Source organism: Leishmania braziliensis, chromosome 23 (genome assembly GCF_000002845.2).
Source record: "Leishmania braziliensis MHOM/BR/75/M2904 complete genome, chromosome 23".
NCBI lineage: Eukaryota > Euglenozoa > Kinetoplastea > Trypanosomatida > Trypanosomatidae > Leishmania > Leishmania braziliensis.
In genome coordinates, this window is record NC_009315.2 from 53,314 (window position 1) to 75,548 (window position 22,235).

The 22,235-nt window shown below is 58.8% G+C and overlaps 8 protein-coding genes across 8 annotated transcripts; all 8 read left to right on the forward strand.

Moving 5' to 3' along the window:
- Positions 1–214: 214 nt before the first annotated feature.
- On the forward strand, positions 215–865 carry LBRM_23_0190 (conserved hypothetical protein; the record flags this gene model as incomplete). The annotated part of the gene is made up of 1 exon (XM_001565042.1): positions 215–865. One exon carries the CDS (start codon positions 215–217, stop codon positions 863–865), a length of 651 nt encoding a protein of 216 aa, XP_001565092.1.
- A 738-nt stretch (positions 866–1,603) lies between these two features.
- On the forward strand, positions 1,604–2,416 carry LBRM_23_0200 (conserved hypothetical protein; the record flags this gene model as incomplete). Its single annotated transcript, XM_001565043.2, has 1 exon — positions 1,604–2,416. One exon carries the CDS (start codon positions 1,604–1,606, stop codon positions 2,414–2,416), a length of 813 nt encoding a protein of 270 aa, XP_001565093.1.
- Positions 2,417–5,889: 3,473 nt separating this feature from the next.
- On the forward strand, positions 5,890–6,264 carry LBRM_23_0210 (conserved hypothetical protein; the record flags this gene model as incomplete). Its single annotated transcript, XM_001565044.2, has 1 exon — positions 5,890–6,264. One exon carries the CDS (start codon positions 5,890–5,892, stop codon positions 6,262–6,264), a length of 375 nt encoding a protein of 124 aa, XP_001565094.2.
- An 809-nt stretch (positions 6,265–7,073) lies between these two features.
- LBRM_23_0220 (putative endoribonuclease L-PSP (pb5)) lies at positions 7,074–7,547 on the forward strand (the record flags this gene model as incomplete). The annotated part of the gene is made up of 1 exon (XM_001565045.1): positions 7,074–7,547. The coding sequence occupies one exon, from the start codon at positions 7,074–7,076 to the stop codon at positions 7,545–7,547; it is 474 nt and encodes a 157-aa protein (XP_001565095.1).
- A 2,871-nt stretch (positions 7,548–10,418) lies between these two features.
- Positions 10,419–15,161, forward strand: LBRM_23_0230 (putative ABC transporter; the record flags this gene model as incomplete). Its single annotated transcript, XM_001565046.1, has 1 exon — positions 10,419–15,161. The coding sequence occupies one exon, from the start codon at positions 10,419–10,421 to the stop codon at positions 15,159–15,161; it is 4,743 nt and encodes a 1,580-aa protein (XP_001565096.1).
- An 817-nt stretch (positions 15,162–15,978) lies between these two features.
- Positions 15,979–16,437, forward strand: LBRM_23_0240 (conserved hypothetical protein; the record flags this gene model as incomplete). Its single annotated transcript, XM_001565047.2, has 1 exon — positions 15,979–16,437. The coding sequence occupies one exon, from the start codon at positions 15,979–15,981 to the stop codon at positions 16,435–16,437; it is 459 nt and encodes a 152-aa protein (XP_001565097.2).
- An 893-nt stretch (positions 16,438–17,330) lies between these two features.
- On the forward strand, positions 17,331–17,813 carry LBRM_23_0250 (conserved hypothetical protein; the record flags this gene model as incomplete). Its single annotated transcript, XM_001565048.1, has 1 exon — positions 17,331–17,813. The coding sequence occupies one exon, from the start codon at positions 17,331–17,333 to the stop codon at positions 17,811–17,813; it is 483 nt and encodes a 160-aa protein (XP_001565098.1).
- A 3,137-nt stretch (positions 17,814–20,950) lies between these two features.
- LBRM_23_0260 (conserved hypothetical protein) lies at positions 20,951–21,508 on the forward strand (the record flags this gene model as incomplete). Its single annotated transcript, XM_001565049.2, has 1 exon — positions 20,951–21,508. The coding sequence occupies one exon, from the start codon at positions 20,951–20,953 to the stop codon at positions 21,506–21,508; it is 558 nt and encodes a 185-aa protein (XP_001565099.2).
- Positions 21,509–22,235: the final 727 nt, after the last annotated feature.

Below are 22,235 nucleotides of genomic sequence, written 5' to 3' on the forward strand. Positions count from 1 at the left end.
GATGTCAGCGTGCGTGTCTGCGTCGCTTTCCCTGATTCCCTTCTTCACCCACTTCCCCGCTGTTTGCACCTTTTCCTGACTGTAAGCACCACTGACCGGCAAAGGGTAGACCAAACCACGAGAACCGAGGCGGTGGTGTGGCCGCGGCACACGCAGGCAAACACACGCACCACACAAGGCAACGCAACGGAGGAAGTATTTACTCTCGTCGTCAATGGGCAGCAAGACTTCCAAAGAGGGGACGGCGCTCAACCCAGAGGTGGTGGACGCCTTGTATAGGGAGGCGTACGCAGCCGGCACAATTGATGCTGACATGTATCACACGTCGCAGCGCGAAGTGATGCGGCAGCAGGATGCGATGGTAGGCATTGGTGCGTGTATGTTTAGTGCTTGGATGGCATGCGTGTACGGCCGTACGACGGGCATGCAGGCAGCAGAGGAGGCTGCGGCGCGGCGCTTCGATGCACAGCAGCAGGTGCTTGACAAAACAAGTAAGGACCTGGCACTGAAAATGGAGGAGAACCGCAGCCTCATTACCATTCGGCAAGAGCAGGATGTCATCATCGCTCAGCAGCGCGACGAGCTGCAACGTGCGGCGCTGCAGCGCAGCGCTATGCGACACTCATTGAACGCGTTGCAGCGGCGCTGCGGATCTGTGCGGCGGCAGATGCGAAACCTGGAGTCCTCTCTAAGCGCGATTCAGCGCCAGATGTACGTTGGCATGGCTGGCGCCGGGTTAGTCCTGCTTGCGGTTGTGTGGGTGACACGACCACTGTGCAAGGGCCGCTGGCCATCCCTTCCTGTCACGGCTTCGGTGGCAACGGAGGAGGTTATAGCGGCTCCAATGCCAGTGATCGTTGCGTAGGTCAAGTAGGGGGCGAAGTCGTAAGGACTCATAGCAGCGTATACCACGGGCGGAAGCAACATGAAAGGGCACAATGCAGAGCCGACGCGCTGATCTGCTGAGGTGACACGTTGCTGTAGCTGAGGCTTTTGTCTTCCTCTTCACCCATGTATGGGTGTACCCCAACGCCGAGGTATGTGTGTCTATATTCCCTGTCCACTCCAGCTTCTCCCACTTGCATTTTCTCGTGCTGCATATCTCTTCTCTCTCTTGTGAGGGTGTTGTGCTTGGATGCAACGGGAGAGACCGAGGGAAAGAGAGGATGTGGGAGAGGTGCATGCTCATGTGCGTGTGTGTGTGTGTGTGTGTGTGTGCATACTCGTTCCCTCATCGCCCTCCCTGTAGGCCAACATCCAGACCTACCTCAGCAAAGAAACAATAGGCATGCCACGGTGCACCACCTCACTTTCCTCTTCGTTTCCTCGTCGCCCCAGTGTCGGCACAGCCTCTGCTACGTCTTGCGAGCGAGTGCTCGCTCGATTTTCTCTTCACCCCTCGTCAAGACAGAAAGAGGTGGGGTGGCAGGAGGGACGCTGGGCTGGCGGCAGGGGTGGCGGAGGGAGTAGAACAGTGCTGCTCCCTCTTCGCTTCTGTCGGAGGTACTCTTGCTGTGCTTTGGCTTTGCTCTCTTCATCTCCGCGCTCTGTTTCTCTCCCCCGCTCTACCTGTGCACCACACAGAAATGCTCAATACCCTTCGATGGAGCAGAACAAGCTGCAACCCGTAGTTTCTGCGGTGCAAGCCGAGGCGCTCTCGAAGCCTGAGGATCATCCTCGCCGTGCGTCTCCAGTGTGGCGTGTGTACCGCCTCCGCGACGCGTGCGCGGCACTGCAGCTGAGTCTCATGGCGTACGAGTGCCGTCATTGCAGTGCACATTCGATGACGGTCGCAACGTACGTTGATGCCTGCGCTTCGGATCTCGTCAAAGGCGTGCGCACTCTAGAGGGTGACGCCTTATCGTCTTTGCCTACCTGTGACTCATCTGACGCCATCACGACGGTGACAGCACGCTGGTTTTACATCGGCTCTGAGACAGATGGCGACGTACGCGTGTACCTGATGCTGCCCACCTATGCAGATTACTTCTTTGACTACACAATGCACTGGGCACGGATTGCTCACGCCGAAATGGCTCGCCAGTACGTTGGCCACGGACTCATTGCAAAGCTTCAGACTGTCGGTGGGGGTTGGGCCTCGTTACACCGAGCCGACAAGTCCCTCATGTGCGCGTTGCAGCTGTACGCGGTGGCTCAAGCAGTGTTCGACGAGGATGTGATGCGAAAGAGCCGACTCTTTATTGGCTGGGCTTATCTCTGGAACTGCAATCCGGCCAAAGCACTGGAGGTGTTCCATGGGGAGCTGGAAGCGGCGCGGCGGCACGGCAACACGGCCCACGAAAGGCGCTGCCTACACGCCATTCAGAACGCGGAGCATAACCCTTTCCTCGCCCCTGGAGGGGCGCACACAGGCCACTACCGGCTGGTGGAGGCCTGGTGGGATGTGCTTAAATAAACAAAACGTGCGACCCTTCCCAGTCTGCTCCGCCCCTCCTCTCCCACACATCTTCTGTTGTGCCTGGACAACACGGACGAGCCGAGGAGGTATGTGGAAGAAAGGCGCTGCGCCATCCAGGGAAGAAACGCTGGCCAGTGCTGGTGTGGGTGTCTCTGAGCACCTGATACGTTGAGCATATGAAGACCACGTGTGCCAAGGATGAAGAGGCGAAGAGGACAGATTAGTTAGGGGATGGGCGGCGGTATTAGTACGTCGTGTGGAGCACGGGCTCTGAGCGTGGCATCAGAGCCCACTACCCCCGCCTACCCACCCATGCTGGAGGGAAGCCAAGCAGAGACCCCACCCTCCCTCCCACCTCTGCTGGTGCACAGGACTACCTCTGGCAGCACACGGTGGGCAGAGGGTCAGCGTGACTCGAATGCGTCCCACCCGACCCTCGCTGCCTGCTGGCGCGGGGGGCCTCGGCGCCACCCCCGATGGGTGCACCGCGTGGGGACCGGTACAGAGGGAGCGGCTGTGAGGCGGCCTGCGAGGTGGGCGGGTGGGCAGGCCTAGTGTGGGCCAGAGGCGCTGCTCAGGCGACTGAGACGGCGCATTGCTGTGAGGTGTGTCTAGCGCTGCATTGCACCACGCAATCGGGCCTGTGAGACGGGCTGGCTGGGGTGGACGTGAAGTTGGACTCATGCTGTATGACAGGGTGGAAGCGCTGAAAGAAAGCTGTGGCGGTAGAAGAGTGCATGACGACCGAGGCTTCACATTGGTGAGGCCACTTCATTGAAAGGCAATGCCCGGCACGTTATTCCGTCTTCCTCTCTTCCTACTCCGCTTCTTCATCCCCCTCCCTTTCAGCCACCACCGCCAAGCGATGAAGCACCCAGGACAGCCTTCCGCTCATGTCACTCTCGTGCGTTTTTCCTCTCAGGCCAAGACAATCTCTATCGCCTTCACCATGTCCACGATGCCACTCCTCGAGGCGGAGCTGACGATGCGCGCTGCACTACTCAATTGCAGGCGACTCGTGAAGGTGCAGTAGCGCGACAACTTGACTAAGCGGCTCCTCGGTGTCGGGGTAAAACAGTTGAACTGCCTGAGCGTTCAGGCCCCTGTTGTGGGAGGGAGATTCAATAGGGGGTGAGTACTACGGGCAACTGATGGAAGGGCTCACGTCATTGCGCAGGGTGGCATACAATGCCTTCCTACCCACACGGGAACCGCACCCACAGAAACTGGAGTGGCGAGCTTCTTGGGTGACTGGTGCTACTACGGAGGCGAGGTGCACGGATGTTCACGCCCCTGGCGTGCAGATGGTCAGTGCGCGCAGCGACAAAGCGGCTCAGCCCGCACTGCAGGCTGACCTCCGCGAGAAGAAGCGCACCAAGGTGTATGGAAGCGAACGGAGTGTCGGTGCACCAACCGAGGTGCGTGACAGGCCCTACGTCCTACGCAACGCTGCGGCGGTGGCTGGGTTATGGGCCACCATCTTACGATGAGAGATGTGGCCATGCAGGAATCGTTGCCGATCTCCTCCACGGGAAGAGGAGTGCGGAGCGACCGTCCAGGAGCCGCAGGGTCTCACAAGTTGTGAAGCAGCGTTGCTGAACGTTACTCGCGAGACGGAAGGGAATGCCCCATTGGCGCTGCCACCAGAAGAGGAACGGCCGCAACACCCGCAGCCGCCAAGGCTAGGCGACAGAGGGAATGGCCTGCAGGCAGAAACGCAGCATGAGGGCACCCAAAAGCGCTCTTCAGCTGCGCTTACCGCTTCGTCCTGCGAGAGGCTTTTGCCGGTCTGCGAACTTCACGCACCGCCAACAGCACCCCTCGTTTAAAATGTAGCTCGCACTCGAGCCATGGAAAGGAGCGAGGCTTGAGGTCGCGCTCAGTGGACGGAATCGTTCTCGGTTTACCCCTTTCGCGTGGCACACACGGGGCGTGAACGCGTACTGCAGTGGAAGATGTGAAAGGTGGACACGGATGCACAGTTGCACTGCGCTGGAGCTCTGCTGTCCCAGAGAGTGTTGTCCCCGGTCTGACCCCTACCCGACGCGAAGGGAAAGCAGGCCGGCTCTGAGAACGTGCTCGTGGCGTTTGCCTCCAGATGCTGCTGCGTAGTATGGCGCTGTGCCGCTGCCTGCGAGGAGGGGAAGCAGGTGCATCTTCCAGAGGAGTGAGATGCATACAAGCGACGGCAAACCATTCCAATAGGGGGAAAGACGGCGCGAGATGACAGTGCAGCGCTGCCACGCGATACCCCCAGTCTCTTTCACGTTCTGCTCCCCAAAGGCCTGGCACGCGCTTATGCGGCACTTTTGTCCATTGGTCGCCGCGCTGGTGTTGCGGTTGGACGCAGGGGCGGAGGAGAGCATGGAATGGGGAAGGACAAAGCACGTGGGGTGCTTTCTCTTTGATGCTGCAGGGCTGCAGCCCCCCCCCCCCCCCAACTTCCTCTTGTTTCTCAAATTTCTTCGCGTCCACTGTGCGTTGCACAGTACGCCGAGTACCCTCTGCCCGCCGCCGTGTTCAGCGATGGGGCAGTGGGGAGAGGCGTCAGTGCCGGGGCCGGAAAAGAAGCGCAAGAAAGATGCCTCACCCAGTGAAGTGAAGCACGTCGCATAAGGCGGTGAGGGTATCTGGACCACGCCTTAAGACAGGAGGCTCTGCATCCCTACTAATGCCCGACTTGCGCCTGTGCGCTGCTGACAGTAGGCCTCCTCACCCTCACAAGTGAGGGAGAGATGCCGACTAATGTAGGAGGCACGTGTCTTCCCTCATCATCTTGTGAGCACCCTCTTTTTTCTACTTCACGAGGTAATCGCTGCCAGTGCTGGAATGGGATATGTAAGGAGCGTGGCAACCCACTCCACTCCTCCGCCCAGTGGTTCCTCGCTCTCCAACACCACTGCCGGAGAGGTGGCACCTGACATCGTCGTCTCCCTCGTGTCCTCTGGTCGGCTAATTTCTGTCATCTTTCTCTCCCCCTTCGCTCCTGCCTCTTCTTAGGGACGTGGGCTCACCCACTGTGCTTGTTCGTCTGTGTTCTCGATTCTACCGGTGCGCTTGCGGAGCCCCACGCACCGCGAGAGAGACACTTGTGCAAAGAGAGAGGAGGGGCCACCAGCGCATGTCTGCCCCGCGCCACTCACGCCGCGCCCTACTTCTGTCCGCACGTGTGTGTATGTGTGCGCGTGTGTGTGCGTGCGCGCGGAGAGAACCGGTGCGTCGAAATCGCTGACTTTGATCATTTCCTTGCCCACCGTGGGCCTTTTCCGTCTCCCCACTTCAGGAGTGGCTGGTAGTGTTTAGTAGCGAGTAGACCCCGCAGTGGACAGTGCGGCAGGAACGAAAGACAACGAGGACAGCAGAAGCTCCACGAAAACGCCTGGTCTGGTGTATTCTTCTCTTGCTTTTCCCTGTGCGCTGGTTCACAGCGACAAACAGTCGTCTCTCTCACTTGGCAGTTGTATTTCATGATGAGCGACGCTAATGCGCTAGAGCCTATACCGCGCAACATTGCGCCGGACCAGGAGTTGGCCATTCTTAAGCTCATTCTCGACCTACACAGCCTCGGTGACGTGGAGAGCAGCCAGAAAATTCGTCGGCGAGTGCGCGAGGCATTGCTAAAAACTAACGACGATTCAGAGGCGATGAACAAAGTGGACGAGATCATTCGTCGAGGCAAGCGTGTACAGAGCAAGTTAGACGGAAGCTACGAGGAGCGGCAGCGGCGCAAGCGAAAGCGACGTGAACAAGACTTGGCGGCGGCGTCACACCTTGTCGACGTTGAGGCAGGGAGCGGTGAGGACTCAGAGGGATCACCATCCGCAGAGGAGGACGGTGAGGAATAGTGGGGTATGCTACCTCATGGCATCTAAGCTGCAACACTGTGTTAGTACGTGTATGTGGGCTTCCGAGCGACTCCTTCAGTCCACCACGACAGTAGAATGGCAGGGCGGTTCGTCGTTGATGGTGCGCGTGCATTCATATCTGCGTCTATGTGGGGTCTTGTCTCTCTTTTTCTCTGTTTGGCACGGCATTGTGGAAGCGAAGTGGCGTCTCCGTCACGCTAAAGACCCAAGTGAAGAACGAATAGGCGAGAAGAAATGTGCCTTGCGTATCGACGTGCACAGCCAGTCATGAAGGCACAGGTATGTGTGCATGTGTGTGTGTGGAAAGAATTTGATTTCGGCAGCTCCGTCACACTGAGAGCGCTACACCACCTCCTTCCCTCTATTCTCTCTCGCCTGCAAAACGCCTTTGATGCTCTCGTCATCAATATGGGCCTACTGCTTCTCGGCAATGCCCAAGTGCCGTGGCTGACAGGACGAGGGAAAGGAGGACTACAATGCGCACGGCATCTGTGGCGCCCACAAACCCGTATGCATGCGTGGGTGTCCTCTACTCCGCCCCCCCCCTTTCATGCCTATGCTATTTCTCCTTTGAGCCTTTCCCCTCATCATCTGTCTGTAGCTGACGGCTTATCACTCTCATCGTTCTCCTCTTACTCCTCCCTATCTTTGTATCATTCATAGATTCCCCCCAACTGCCTACAGCGACTACTTCCCCCCCCCCCCGCCTCTCCACTTGCGCCTTACGCCGACACGCTCGTACGCAAACGTTTCTAACACTCCGTCTTCTCTCCACCGCAACACCAATCATGTCCGGCACCGTTGAGTCCAACCTGCAGAAGCTAGGCATCACCCTCCCTGCTCCTGCTGCCCCCGCGGCTTCCTACGTGGCGTTCAACGTCGTGGGTAAAATGGTCTACATCTCCGGCCAGCTTCCCAAAAATGCCGATGGCAAGCTTATGGTAGGCCAGCTCGGTGACCCGTTGACGATCGAGGAGGGCAAGGCTGCAGCGGCAAGCTGCGCCGTATACCTCATCGCTCAGATGAAGGCTGCCGCCGGCGGCGACCTCGACAAGGTGAAAAAGGTTGTGATGGTACGCTGCTACGTCAACTCTGCAAGCAACTTCCATGATCACCCGCATGTAGCCAACGGCTGCTCTGACCTCCTGGTGAAGGTGTTCGGTGAGGAAGTCGGGCGTCACGCTCGATGCGCTTTCGGTGTTGCGCAGCTTCCCTTCAACTCAGCGGTGGAGATCGAGGCTCAAATCGAGCTCAAGGAGTAGGCTGTAACTTCCCTGTAGAGGCCGCCTTTCACGGCGGTAATAGCGGTCTGCGAGGTGGAACACGCAAGCTGCGGGGGCGGCTGTTGCTGCTCCCGCTCGGCAGACGCCTCTTGTGGACGCGTCGCGCCCTTTTGCGATGCGCTGCGGCCTCTTTGATCTCCCCAGTCGTTTCTTTTTTTTCAGCGACAAAGTGAGTGCGGCAGCCAGCGCCTCTTCGCTTACATCGGGAAAAGTGGCGTTGGTCATGTACTGCCTCCTTCTCCGAGTCATCAATGTACGACTTATCGACAGTTCTTTCCGCGATGGGTGCGTGTGTGGGTGTCTGTGTGCTCGTGGGTGGTGTTGTGCGGCCTACTCTTTTCTCCCTCTTCCCACTCGCCGGGGTGCGGCCTTCCTGTCACGCCCTCTGTCAGGTTCGACTCTTCGATGTTGCCTTTTTTCTCTCTTGTGTCTCTTCAAGAGGTTCTCCTCATCCTCAGTGCAGGACCGGCGCATCGCGCTTTCTGCGGTCGCCGCCAGTGTCGTCCCTCTTCGTGGCCTTCATCGATGTGCAACGGGAGGGGGGGGGGGGTGAGGAACGCGCTCGTGTGTAAGGAGGTGTGTTTGGGTGTGTGTGTCGGTGAGACTCCGCAGGCGAGACGAAGGGAAAGGAAAACACGTCAGTGCGCAGTTCTTGAAGCTCGGCGCTCTGCGTGAAGCGTCGCTCTTCGTGGACTGCGTCAGTGGCCCGTTAGCGACCTGCGCCTCGCTCGGCCTTCTGGACGAGATGAATGAAACGCGAATTTTTCTGTGCTGCGCGAAAAAAAAAAGAAAACGAAAGTGTAACGGCTAGGCGCTATAAACAACCTCATGCCCTTATGGATAAGCGGGGGTGTACACCAGTCTCCCCTGCGTCCTCTATCACCCAGCCGTACATCTCGTTGAGTCCTCATCACTACCGCAAACACACAAAATTACCCGCGCTGGAGAATGGGGAGGCGGAAGAATAGCTCTTTCGGCACCTCCCCCTCTTTGCCGCTTCTCACGCCAAATGCGAAGAGCCACCGCTCAGCCCCGCTTGGAGCGGCTGAAGCTGAGACCCACACACACACGCCCGCACGTATAAAAGCCGTGCCTTAGAGTTGACAATGGAGCTCAACTGAAAAAGACACGGAGATGACCAAAGTCACCATCGCCTCCCCCTCCACTGTGATGTCTCTTCATGATTTCCCCTGCACATGCTGGTCCCAAAACACCTGCACACATCTACGGGTCTACACGTCGTCGAGCCACGCTGCTCGTGTTCTAACAAACCTCTGTGAATGTACATTTTACCCTATTCTCATCAGATCGTGTCTCCACCGTTCATACTGGACTTTCCTCACCTCCTGCCTCTTTGCACACATCCAGCCAGAAGAGCGTTACATGGTCCACCGGCGCTGCTTGTGTGCGGGAGAACAACAACAAGTTCGCTAAAGCCACGAGGCGAAAGTCACTTTTTGTTCTGTGTTCACCTCTCTGGCTAATTTTGTGGCGCTTGTTGCTCTTAAAGATCCCCGCGTCCTTGCAAGCTGTGTGGAACATCACTGCCTCTCGGTGTAATTTTTTCCATGGTAAACCCAAAGTTTTCTTTTCTTTTGCTCTTCGTCGGACTCCACAAACGTCACTCCACAGCAGCGCAACAACTTCGAGGAAAGACACGAGAAAAAACACTTTCAGAGCGTTTGCGTGACGGCAAACCCATCAAAGATCCCCTTGCAGCTGCACACACACACACACACACCAGCAAAGAAGAGTTAAGGCGCCTCTTTTCCTCCGCCGTGTGTGTGTGCGTGCGTGGTGGTCACCACTTTTGTGTGGAAGTGGGCGTATCGGCTCGTGCGTGCCTGCGTGTGCGTGTGCATAGTTCTCGCATGGACGTGCGCTGTGAGTGTGCGACCTTCCTGGACCCGGTGGCTGACGTGATTCTCTCCCCCTTCAGTTTTTCTTTGCCTTTCTGTTTCCGCACGTGTGGCGTCTTCCTGTCAGGTCCCTCTTCACTCCACTGGGGCTACTGCCGTGTAATAGCGCCGCCACGAGCACTGCAAAGGCGCCCCCCGCCTGCCCCTGCCCCTGCCACTGCCACTGCCGCCAGCTTACACTATAACACAGAAAGCCTCCTGCGTCTTTGGCGTGAGCGGTGGCGTCCGTCTGTCCTTCCTTCCTTGTAAGCCGCCCCTTTGCTCCTCACGTTCGCGTTTCCCTGTCTTTGTGCGTTGCTGCTCTGTCCTGTTGTACACCCCATCCCCTGCCGCATTTTGTTCTCTCGTATTTTTCAGTGTGCTTCCGACCCCACACCTCCACCCACCCACACAACCGTGTGCATACAACTATATTTGCTTTCGAGCGCCAGCGTGCGTGTGTATCTTGCTTTCTCTCTCTCCCTCTCCCTCTCCCTTTCACGACCTGTGCTGAGTAGTCGTCATTTTGATTGGCGCTTCGTTCTTCTTTACTGGGACGCCCGTGCCTGTCGCCGTCTCGCTCTCTTCATTGCTGCCACTGCGCCTCTTGTCAGCTAATCAGCGCCATAGCACTGCCCCTTCCACCCCCTCCCCGTTATAGAGCCCTTCTTGTCGCTTTTTTGCTTATCGCGCAATTGTGGTGGCACCCCCCTCCTCCCCCCTCCTCGGCTCTTCCCTCACTGCCCACCGCGCCAGCGTGTTGAAGGATACCGTTGGGGCAGTCGACCTCGTTTTCTTTTTTCGCTCTCCCGCTCGGCGCGCACACGCACTGCACTCCCTGAGCTCACTTTTACAGGACTGACGGAGCTGCGTACCTGACGTTGCCGTCGTGGCACATCTCCGCCCCGCCCCTGTCTGCTCTCTGTCGTTCCTCCCGCACCTCTCCGCCGGAATGCTGCACGAGGCCGTCAACGAAGAGCTGCCAATGGAGATGGCGCCGGCGCAGCTGTCCACACCGTCACCGCCGTGGCGACACAACCACCAATCAGACCCGCTGCACGACTATCGCACGGAGCACTTGAAGTTGCAGGAGCGGCTGGCAGAGATGTGGGGACCGGAGGCGCCGTACACGCCTGTGCCGGAGGAGACATCGTCGTGGTTCCAGCGGTACTACTACGGGTGGGTGTACGAGACAGTGCTGCTGGCGTCGAAGGAGCAACTGGTGCGCGAGGTGCTGCCGCCACCAACGCAGGATGCGCGTGCGCACGAGTGCGGGCTGCGGCTGTCGCGTGCTGTGCAGGCCGCCATGTACGACCGGAACGCGTGGAACTGCATGGTTGGGGCGGAGGTCGCGAGCACGCTGGACCCCGCGAGCCGCGGCATTCTGCGCTGGGTTGGCCTGCCGCAGCAGGGTGGCTACACGCGGATGATGGCTGGCGTGGAGTGGAGCGTGCCGCCGACTGCGCGCACCGCTGAGAGGTCCAACGACAGCGGTGCGTCGCCGTTCTTCAACGGCATTGCGCACGGCGAGCACCTGTTCACGCCTGGGCACAGTGACATGTCGACGCTGGAGGAGGTGGCTTGTGTGGCGCTGCTGTCTGTAGACGGAACGTCGCTCAACCCCACTCTTGTGCCGATGCCGTGCCGACTCTCTCTCTCAAGGGTGCTCTTGGCTACGTTGCCGAAGGACTATTGGTGGCAGATTTTTCTGAAGCTGCTTGCTGACGTGTGCACCCTCTTATTACCATTTTTACTGAGAACGTTTGTGCACTTCCTCAGTGAGCGTAATAAGAGCTGGGCCTATGGCTGTGGGCTAGTGGCGGCATTTTTCCTTACTCAGCTGGTGCAGAGTACGTGCCTGCACCGCTTTTACTATTTAAGCATCAAATGTGGCCTGCAGCAGCGCTCCGCTCTGAACGGGTTGATCTTCGAAAAGGTCTTCACGATTTCCAGCAAGTCACTCTCGCAGCCGGAGATGAACCCCGGGCGCATTATTAACATGATGAGCACGGACACCGAGATGGTGAATCAGTTCATGCAGTACTGCATTTACCTGTGGAGCAGCCCCATGGTGTTTCTTATCTCCGTCGTTTTTCTCAGTTATCTGGTTGGCTGGTGCTCCTTGATGGCCGTCGCGGCGCTGCTCATGACACTACCGATAAACGGTTTGATCCTGAAGTGGGAGATGGCAGGGCGAGAAAAGCTGGCCAAGGCGACGGACGCGCGTGTCAAGGCGGCGAACGAATTCTTCTCGGGCATACGGATCGCGAAGTTCATGGCGTGGGAGCCGTGCTTCGTCGCGAACATCGAGGCGAAGCGCTCGATGGAGATTGCGTACTTGAAACAGGTGCAGATTGCACGTATCTGTGCATCATTTGTGAGCATGGCGACCCCAAAGTTGATGATTGCCCTCGTCTTCACAGTGTACTACCTGCTTGGACACGAGATGAAACCCGCGGTTGTGTTTCCGGCCATTGCGCTTCTCGGCATTCTTAGGATGCCATTTAATATGCTGCCACTTGTGTTCACTTTGATTGTCCAGTATCTTGTGGCGTTGACACGTATCAGCAGGTTTCTGGAGTGCGACAACGCCGTCTGCTCCACTGTGCAGGACATGGAAGAGTACATCCGAGAGCAGCGCGGACACAGCACTGCGTGCCAGCTTGCCGCTGTACTGGAGAACGCAGACGTGACTGCGTTTGTGCCCGTGAAACTGCCGTTGGCGCCGAAGGTGAAGATGTCGCTCTTTTCTCGGGCCCTGCGAATGCTGTGCTGCGAGCAGTGCAGGCCTACCAAGAAGCGCCCGTCTCCATCGGCTGTTGTCGAGGACATGAGCTACTCCTCTCCGTCGAGTACGCTTCGTCACATCATAGAGGACGGCACCAGCGCCATGGGCGGGGCAAAGTCGGCGTCTACCCGAAGCGCAAAGACGCCTCCGATGGGGACAAATGACTTCTTTGAGCTGGAGCCGAAGGTGCTGCTGCGCGACGTGTCTGTGAGTATCCCGCACGGGAAGCTGACGGTTGTGCTTGGCGCGACGGGGAGCGGGAAGTCGACGCTGCTGCAGACGCTGCTGTCGCAGTTCGAGATCAGCAAGGGCCGCGTGTGGGCGGAGCGGAGCATCGCGTATGTGCCGCAGCAGGCGTGGATCATGAACGCGACGGTGCGCGGCAACATCCTGTTCTTCGATGAGGAAGACACCGCGCGGCTTGCAGATGCCGTGCGCGTGAGCCAGCTGGAGGCGGACGTTGCGCTGCTTGGCGGGGGGCTGGAGACGGAGATCGGCGAGAAGGGCGTGAACCTGAGCGGCGGGCAGAAGGCGCGTGTAAGCCTTGCGCGCGCGGTATACGCCAACCGCGACGTGTACCTGCTGGACGACCCACTGTCTGCGCTGGACGCGCACGTCGGCGAGCGCGTTATGGAGGAGTGCTTCCTTGGCGCGCTTGCGGGGAAGACGCGCGTGCTCGCCACGCACCAGGTGCACGTCGTGGCGAGGGCGGACTGCGTTGTGGCGCTTGCTGGCGGGCGTGTGGAGTTCAGCGGAAGCAGCGAGGACTTCATGCAGACGCCCATGTTTGCGGCCATGACAGCGGAGCACAAACTATCTCAGTGCAACAAAGGTTTGCAGGATGGGGAGGATGGCAGTGAAGCTGAGGAAATGGCGGTGGAATTGCTTAAGGGTGTGGGGTCTGTTACCGTAGGGAAGCCTCCGATGACCAACGGCTTTGGCTACCCTGTAACCTCGGAGACAAACGCGAGTCGTGTAGAGGGTGCCGCTCTAGCCCCCTCTGCTGCAAAGCTTATGACTTTGGAGGAGAAAGCGACGGGTACGGTGCCCTGGTCCATGTATGGAGAGTATGTAGGATTCTGTGGTGGACGGATGTGGATGGTTGCGATTCTCATAATATACGTCGTGACGGAGTTCTTCGCCGTCTCTGCGGTTCTGTGGCTATCGCTGTGGACAGCGCGGCGCTTCAGTATCTCGAGCACTTCATATCTGCTGGTGTACATCGGGTGCGTGCTGTTAGAGACGTTGACAGTGCCGCTGAGGCTCTACTTCTCCTATGAGGCGATGCGGCGCGGGTGCGTTTCGATGCACTGCATTTTTTTGCGAGTTGTTTCGCGTGGAACGATGGAGTTCTTCGACACAACACCGCTGGGCCGCATCCTGAATCGCTGCTCGCGTGACGTGGACGTAGCAGACAACTCGCTGCCGATGTCTATGCTGCAGATGATGAACTTCCTGTGCGGCATTTTGTCGGCGATCCTCGTTACGCTCTTCACGCAGCCGCTGGTGCTGCTCGCGCTTGTGCCGTGCGGGTACCTCTACTACCGCATCATGGGGTTCTACAACTCTGCCAACCGTGAAATCCGTCGAACGAGTAGCGTTGTGAAATCACCACTGTTCTCGCTTCTTGAGGATGTGCTGACGGGCAGTGCGACGATCACTGCATACCACCGTGCGTCGACGGTGATGCTCGAGGCGTTGCACCGGCTGGACCTCATGTTCTCGTGCTCTTTCTTAGAGAACCTGGCGAATCGCTGGCTCGGTGTTCGTGTCGAGTTTCTCGGCAACATTGTGGTGACGCTGATTGTGCTTATCGGCATTAGTCGAACAGTGCTGGTGGAGACACAGGACGAATGGGTTGCGTTTGTGTCGCTCTCGCTCACCATGGCGACGCAGACGACTGCAATGCTGAATTGGCTTGTGCGGCACGTTGCCACGGTGGAGGCGGACATGAACAGCGTGGAGCGCATGCTGTACTACATTCACGAAGTGCCGCAGGAGGACATGCCAGAGCTGGACGTGGAGGTGGACACGCTGAAGAAGCGGACGGGAATGGCCGCGGACGTGACGGGGACTGTTGTTATCGAGCCTGCGAGCCCGACGAGCACCGCGCCACACCCTGTGCAGGCCGGGTCGCTGGTGTTCGAGGATGTGCGGATGCGGTACCGCGAGGGGCTGCCGCTCGTGCTGCGCGGCGTGAGCTTCCAGATCGCGCCGCGCGAGAAGGTCGGCGTTGTTGGGCGGACGGGGAGCGGGAAGTCGACGCTGCTGCTGACGTTCATGCGGATGGTGGAGGTGTGCGGCGGGGCGATCCGCGTGAACGGGCGCGACATCGGCGCGTACGGGCTGCGCGAGCTGCGGCGGCAGTTCTCAATGATCCCGCAGGACCCCATGCTGTTCGACGGGTCTGTGCGGCTGAACGTGGACCCGTTCCTGGAGGCGTCGCCTGCGGAGGTGTGGGCCGCGCTGGAGCTTGTGGGGCTTCGCGAGCGCGTTGCGTCGGAGAGCGAGGGGATCGACAGCCGCGTGCTGGAGGGCGGGTCGAACTACAGCGTGGGGCAGCGGCAGCTGATGTGCATGGCGCGCGCGCTGCTGAAGAGGGGGAGCGGCTTCATTCTGATGGACGAGGCGACGGCGAACATCGACCCGGCGCTTGACCGGCAGATCCAGGCAACTGTGATGAGCGCGTTCTCGGCGTACACTGTGATCACGATCGCGCACCGGCTGCACACTGTCGCGCAGTACGACAAGATCATCGTGATGGACCACGGTGTTGTTGCGGAGATGGGCAGCCCACGCGAGCTGGCGGAGCGGCCGGACTCCATCTTTAGCGGGATGGTGGAGGCCCTTGGTCGCATTGAGTCGGCACGCGTGCTGCAGATGATAACTTCAACGAAGGGTGAGTGAACTGTTCGCTGGTTGCTGTGCGTGTGTGTGTGCGTGTGTGTTAGTGACGTCGCTGGTTTGCACTGTTGTAAGGTGCACTGCGGACCCCCACCTCTCTCCTCTTCCCCCTCTCGCTAGTGTCTTGTGGACGTCGATCCATGATCGTTTCCTATCCTCGCTTCACACATCAGGGCACCTGTACCTCGTCGAGCTGCGCCACAGCCACCGAAATATGGAAAGGTACTGGAGTGCGGTGGCTGTCTGTGTGTATGGATGAAACGTAAGGGTGGAGCACTGCTGGCTAATGGTTGAGTAGGTGGCGTGTACTCTTCTTGAGACTCTCTGTTGCTTCGCTCTTCTGCGCGCGCGTTCGGAGACTTATCGACCTTTGCTGACTTGTCCTCTTTGCCTCCCCGCACCTCCCTTTATCTTAGCGAGCTGCTGAGGCACTCTCGCTCTACGTATTTTTTTTTCCCTCTCTTCCGCGTAACGCATCGCTTGCTGAAGCAGCCAGTGCAAACCACGCCACGTCCAGAGCGGAGAGGAATTCGTTGGAAGTGGCTGATAAGGCTCTTACGCATGTGTGTCGCAGACAACCTCTGAAATCCTCGTTTTACGGTGCACCTCTGTGGCGGTGCTGAGCAATGGCCGAGGGAAGCAGGGAGGTCATGGATGCTGATACACAGTCCCCGTCGCAAGGTGGCTCGTCGAGGCTGCGCTTAGTGCGGCGAATTTTTATGTGGTTCTCTTCACCCGTAACACTTCGCTCTCTCGTGTCCTTTTCTTGCTTCTGCACTTGCGCGCGTGCCGAGTGGCGCATCCCCACGCTGCATGACGCATGCACAGGCGCCTCGCCTTTCGCCATCACATTGGCGCTGGTTGCGTCACTTCTGAAGCCGTAAACCGTCGCAATATGTCGTCGTCCTTACGGGCTCTAGCCGGTACTCCGTCTACACTTTGTTCTTGCTGGCTCCAGAGCTTCACTACATCACCCTCCTCATTCGCCTGCGCTTCGAGGAGTGCATCGCGCGTTGTCTTTGCGACACCTGCCCGGTTCTTTGGCAACGCGCCGTCGCGCATTCGCCCAGTCGAGGCACCCCACGAGCACGCATGGCGGCAGGGTGAGCGCGAGTCGAGCGCCTCCGTTGTCATTGTCATTATGTTCATGGTACCACTTTGGTTGTACGTGCTCTCTGCGCATGGCCAGGAGCAGAAGCGCGCCGCAGTGCGGGCGTGGGCGCTGGAGCACCGAGCAGCACACCGCAATACTGAGGATGAGGGCGACGACAAGGCTTAGAGCGTTGAGACGGAAGGAAGAGCTGACGTGGGACTTGGTACACGGTCAGAAGACGGCGAACTCTCTGTTCTCCTTGTGTTTTTCCCTCTCACCAGCTTGCTCGTCTCGCGCCGCTCTCTGCATCCGCGTCTCCCTCGTGCCAGCTCTGAGATGACGACACCTCAGCACCTCAACAGCGGAGGGAGAATGTTAGCGCGTTGAATGAACGTTGAGGATAGCCGTGCTGTAGCACACTAACGCCTAAGACACAACGGCGCTACCGCCTCTGGCGCTGCCTCTCTGTCCTGCTCTGCCCTTTACGCCTACTTTGTAGCCCCCTCAATGGCAAGCTTGCTTCACGTTCACTGCGTCAGGAAAAGTTTATGGAGAACGAAGCTGTTTTAGGGGGTGGTAATATCATGCGCCCCGTGATCGGCCGCTCAGCCGTCCCTCCTCCCTCGCCGTCACCCTCCTGGAGTCCGATGTGCACCTGAAAGCAGCTAGTTCGGAGGGTTGCACCTCACAGCAGACTCTGGACCGGTCGTCTCCCTCTCTTGCCTCCCGCCCTATCCTATTCCGATTTGTTTGCCTGGCACTCGCCGCCTGTCTGGTTGGGGTGTTTTGGCCGTTTGTTGCTGTCCTATGCCTACTCCCTTTTCTTTCACTGACTAGCAGAGCTACTCCATCCCTGTACATGTGCACATGCCGTGTTCAACTCTTTCTCTCCCTACTTAGCCTCCGCTTCAATGCGCCACGGAGCTGTCCGAGTATGCGCGAGGGGCGCCGACGGTGGCTGCGGGGGCTGCAGGGGCACCGCCATCACCACTCGTTACTACACACGTGGCATCCCTTACACTCCCCAAGGCACTATTCAAGATTACACGTCATCTCCGCGGCATGGAAAGCTAGCTGAGATGCAGCGCAACATCGACAAGGCAGCGGGGAGGCCACTGACTGGGCTGTACGACGGCCCCACCATTACAACCAAGGACGGCGCCAGACCACTCTTTGCTTCCGAGAACGCGCGTCACCCCAACCGCGGTCAGGCACCACGCAGAGCGCCAACGCCACCGCACGCCCCGCAGTTCGCCGCACCCTCTGCAACGCGAGAAGACATGATAGCGCCGCAGTCCGATTCCTACCAGCGCGATCTCCGCAGCGATCCCACGTACGCGGATGATTTAGAGCATGTCGTGGCGGCACGCCAGCGGATTATGACCGCACAAAGCGACTCTTACGGTGAGGCGATGCGCGGGATGGTGGCTCCGCCGCCGCCGCTGGACCCCCACGCGCCGCCGGCGTACCGGCAGCCTCGTGTGCATCTGGATGATAGCTGGTGGTTGCTGATGTGGTCCTTCGTAGTCCTTTTCATTGTGTTGGCCATGTATGGAAAGTAGTCGTGGACGGAGCCAGTGGGCGCGGGAAGGGGTCACTGCTGCAGCGCCGACTTACTGGTAATGGATGATGGGTGTCTTTGAGGATTCGCTTGAGGTTCCTCTCTTCCTCTCTACTTCTCTTGAATCAGGGACTTTGACCAAAAGGCTCAAACTCGTGGAGCGCTGGCGCAGTCGCCCCCCCTTCCGCTTTGTCTACCTGAGCCATCTGATGCCGCTCTCCTGCGCTGCCGTGCCGTTGCAGACGCTTCTCGGTTTCTTTTCGCTCCTTTAGACACCGCCCGGTCGATCCCCCTCTGTCGCTTAGCCTGTGCGTACACATCAGGTCGAAATGGTTCTAAACTAGAAGAAAGCACGCGAGCGACTGTACGCCCACACGTATGCGTGTGTGTGTGTGTGTGTGTGTGTGTGTGTGTGCCTCTCTGTCTGCCTGCTTGTGACTGCCACACTTCTCTCAGGGTAGAGGAACGGAAGACTATTTCGAGAGGTGCATGATGTTGGCGTCACGGACCACCTGTGCCATATCCACAAGCAGGCTTGAGGAGGAAGAAAAGGCAAGTGTCACTGCCACAGCCATGTCGGTGCCCAACTTGATGCCCCCGCTTGCCTCACCTCTCTCCTGAAGCTCTTCCTATTTCCACAACCTTCCACCAGCGTAGCCGTTCCGGATTTTCTCCTACCACCCACTCATCATTACACACGTGCACGCACATACCTCTGTCTCCCTCACGTGTGTACTCCGTCCTTCACTGTCGTTACGTCCTCCCACCGAGCCTTCACTGCGTGCTGTTATGCGTAAGCTTCAAGGGAACGAATAGAAGCAACAGATGTTCTGGAATGCGCATTTATGTGCTTGCCGTGGATTTCGCATCGGGCAGGCTACCATACCGCTGCTGCAGCAACAGCCGCAAAGTGGCACCAACCGGCCACCGCGCAACCTGACGATGAGCAAGCGGCGCCTCATGATGAAGCAGACGCACTACTGCAGAACCACGTCTTCTGGTCCTATCTGCGTCATGCTGATGTCCTTCGTTTGTTACATGATTTACCAAACACGATACGGATCCGATGATGATCGCATGCTGTGGTAGATAGCTGGAGCTGCGCATCCAAGGTAGCTGCCACCCATCGCGCCATCCACCCCTCCCCCTCCCCACACGCACACACACACCACGGAGTAAGGCAAGGCGAAAGGGATGACATGGCGACAGTGGAAACGATGCGCAAAGTAGTGCTGCCCGGTGCTGCATCTACCAGTCCGTCTCTCCACGCGTCATCCGCCACAACGAATTATTTTACGCGACTCGCACAGAAAAGCCTGTGCTTTTTTATTCTTCACCGCTTCTCTTATGCTCCTCGCTCGTGCGCCTACCTGCCTGCACATACACACCCGCACCGCCTGCTTGAGCCTCTCTGCATCCATGCGTGTGTGTGTGTGTGTGTGTCTGCACCTCCATTGAGGAGAGATAGGGACGCTAAAGTAGGTGACCACATGACGTCACATCAGCCTTTTTCCTCTTCCAGCATGTCCATTCCACCACGAAGCGAGTCAGCGCAGAGGTGCATAGAACCACCGCTCGCTTCCGCCCCCGCCTCCCTGTTGTGCCCCACGTCCTGACCCTCGCCGTCCAGCGCCGGCCTTCCGCCGTCGAATCAGGCCACGCGCCTGGCGGGCTCACCCTGCTCTTCGTTGTCCGCTTCGGGTGCGGGCCGCGCCCAGGGACCTGCTCGGAGGCGGTGGCAGTGGCGGCTGTCGTGCGGGTAACGGGGTGGTGGTGTGGGGAGTGCCGCGTGTTTCGCGCGCGTGCACTGTGGGGTTGGTCGGTGTGGATCTCCTCGCGCCCATTTCGTCCATCCCTGTTGCTTTGCCGGTCCCCGGATGCTTTGTTTGGGTGGGATGCGCCATGCCAGCTGCGCTTGGCAGCGTGTGCGCACAGTGCCCGCGCTTCTGGGTCCTGCGGCCTGTGATTGGGGGCAGCGCTGCTGTCGGGGTGGGGTAGAGGGGCTCGTTGCCTTCGTCCCTTTCCGTCGGTGTCATGAGGGGCGTGTCTGGATGACGGCCTCTCCTGAGCCCGCCCGTGCAGCATCGTGGCGTCACATGGAGTGCCCGTTGGGCCCCGCGCAACCCAGAAATATCGTGTGGCACGTCGGCGCTCTTGTGGCAGCGAAGCGCAGGCGAGGGCGGCGGGGGTTGTACCACGGCGCCAGCCGAGTAGCAGGCACCACAGCACCTTCACGCCGTGTTGCTTCTGCGGGCCGCTCACCGCAGCAGGAATCCAAGGTACGGACAGTTGCCCGTGCGGCGCTGGGCGAGGGTGGTCTCTTCTCGTCTTGTAAGCGCCGCCTCTTTGGACTTTGGTGTGGGACGGCTGCGGTCATGTAGCCAGGGCGACTCGTAGTGTACGGGGGTAGATGCGATCATGACCGCACGTCTCTGCGGCACAGCGCCGGCCCAGAGCTGTCCACCCACACCCTGAGGCAGCCACCGTACCCGAAGATAAGGTGCCGACACTTTGCATCCCTATGCAGAGTGGGAGTGCTGGACACTGATGCGACGCACTGAGGCTCCTGGCGTCATCAATGAATAAAATTGAGGCCTTAAACGAACAGCAAGCGGTCAGAGAAGTGAGCTTCGAGTGTGTTGATGGACAAGTGGAGGGGACGACATTCTCGAGGATGTGAGGGGCGGGGTATGTACCTATGCATGTAGCGTCCCCCCTCCCCAGAGAACACCAGGGAGTGAGAGATCCGTGTGTCCCAGCTCCACCCGAAGAGGGAAGCAACATCGCTTTAGGGCGTTTGTCAGCAGCCGCTGACGTGCGTCTCACTGGTCTGTGCAACTCTGAGAGCGCTGTGTGCTGACAGACGCAGCCGCACATCGGCTCGCGCACATTTATGCATCCCTTCACTTCTCCGTCCCTTCCCTGTTTCTACTCCGTTTGCCCCCACGAGTGGGGCGGCTAGTCACGCATCGTAAGACCGCCGAAGTTCTTTGAAGATCCTCGCATACTCACACTCGTCTTCACTCTTTCGTTGCTCATTGGATGAGCTCAGATCTCTCATTGGTTCACTCCCTTCTCCTTCTCCTCTGCTGCCCGCACAGGTGCGCAGAGCTAGCGTGATGCTCGCGTGTGGTTATCATGACGAGCCAAGTCTGCCACAGCTGGCGGCGCTGCATCTACTTGTGGCTTACCACTTCCTCACGCAGCCGTTACAACCGCACAGATGACGTCGGTACCTTCCTCCAGGCGGCACGCAGAGAGCGAAACAAGGTTCAGAGCATCAACGACCTATTCCACACGTGTGGCAGGCAACACCACCACTGCGACACGCTGGAAGGCATCACCCTTCAAGGGAGAGGGGAGGGGCTTGCGTGGGGCTTCATGATGATCCCTGCGTGTTTTACACTGACCTTCATTGCCTCGATAACGCTGTATCGTTGGGGTGACCGACTTGCAGTGCAGAAGCACACACAAGAGGAATGGCAGCATTGCCTGCTTGAGGCTTCGCAGAACCGGGCGGCAGCCGACGAGGAGCTTCAGTCGGTGCACCAGCGAACTGTAGAAATGAGAGCAGCCCTCCGCCCCTTGCCGGGGGAGCAGCAGTGGAGCGCGCAGCTCGAGTCGAACATGCTCTTCATCAACGAAAAGCTCCAGCGCCACTCGCCCGATGATGAGCCGCCGCGGGGCTCCAGATGAAAGGCACGCGCACAAGCGCGCCTGTGCCGGGATGTGCACCCCGTCCTTCGCTTACCTCAATTCCTTTGCTTCTTCTCATGGTGCAGGTGCGGTGCTCACTTGTCTATCGACTCATAGGAAAGACGCGTGTTTTCCCGCCTCACCTGCTTGTACTGTACCTTGGCGCTTCTCCTACAGATTGCTGTACCTCCGTGCGGCACTACTCGCACCGCACTTCTGGTGCGCACAGTGGTGAAAAGAAGAAGCCTGCAGCCATTGCAGAATCCAACGCACAGGAAACCCTATAATGAGCGGGATGAGCACCCGTACGCGCTGCTGCCACCGGCAGAGATACGCGCATATACGCACGCCTGCCATCCCCACCCTTTCTCTCTCAGTAGTGTACTGAATGGCGTTCTCTCTTCTCCACTTTGCCCAACACCTTACCCACTCCCTCCTCCACCGGTACGCACCCACCCCATTACGTCTGCCCACGCTTCCTGTATGTCTTCGAAACCCAAACAAATAAACACCCGCCCACACGGTGTACGACGCGGCGCCTGTACACCCCAATTGCCTCCTTCCGTCTCCCTCAATCACCCGTGCATCAGCTTAGCTCAACTTTCACGCCCCACAAGCCATAGCACACCACTGACCACAGACCACACCTACACGTACAGAGCACCGTCGTTTGCCCCTCATCCTTCTTTCGGGCTTTTCGGAAGAGGACAAAAAAGCGCAGTGACAG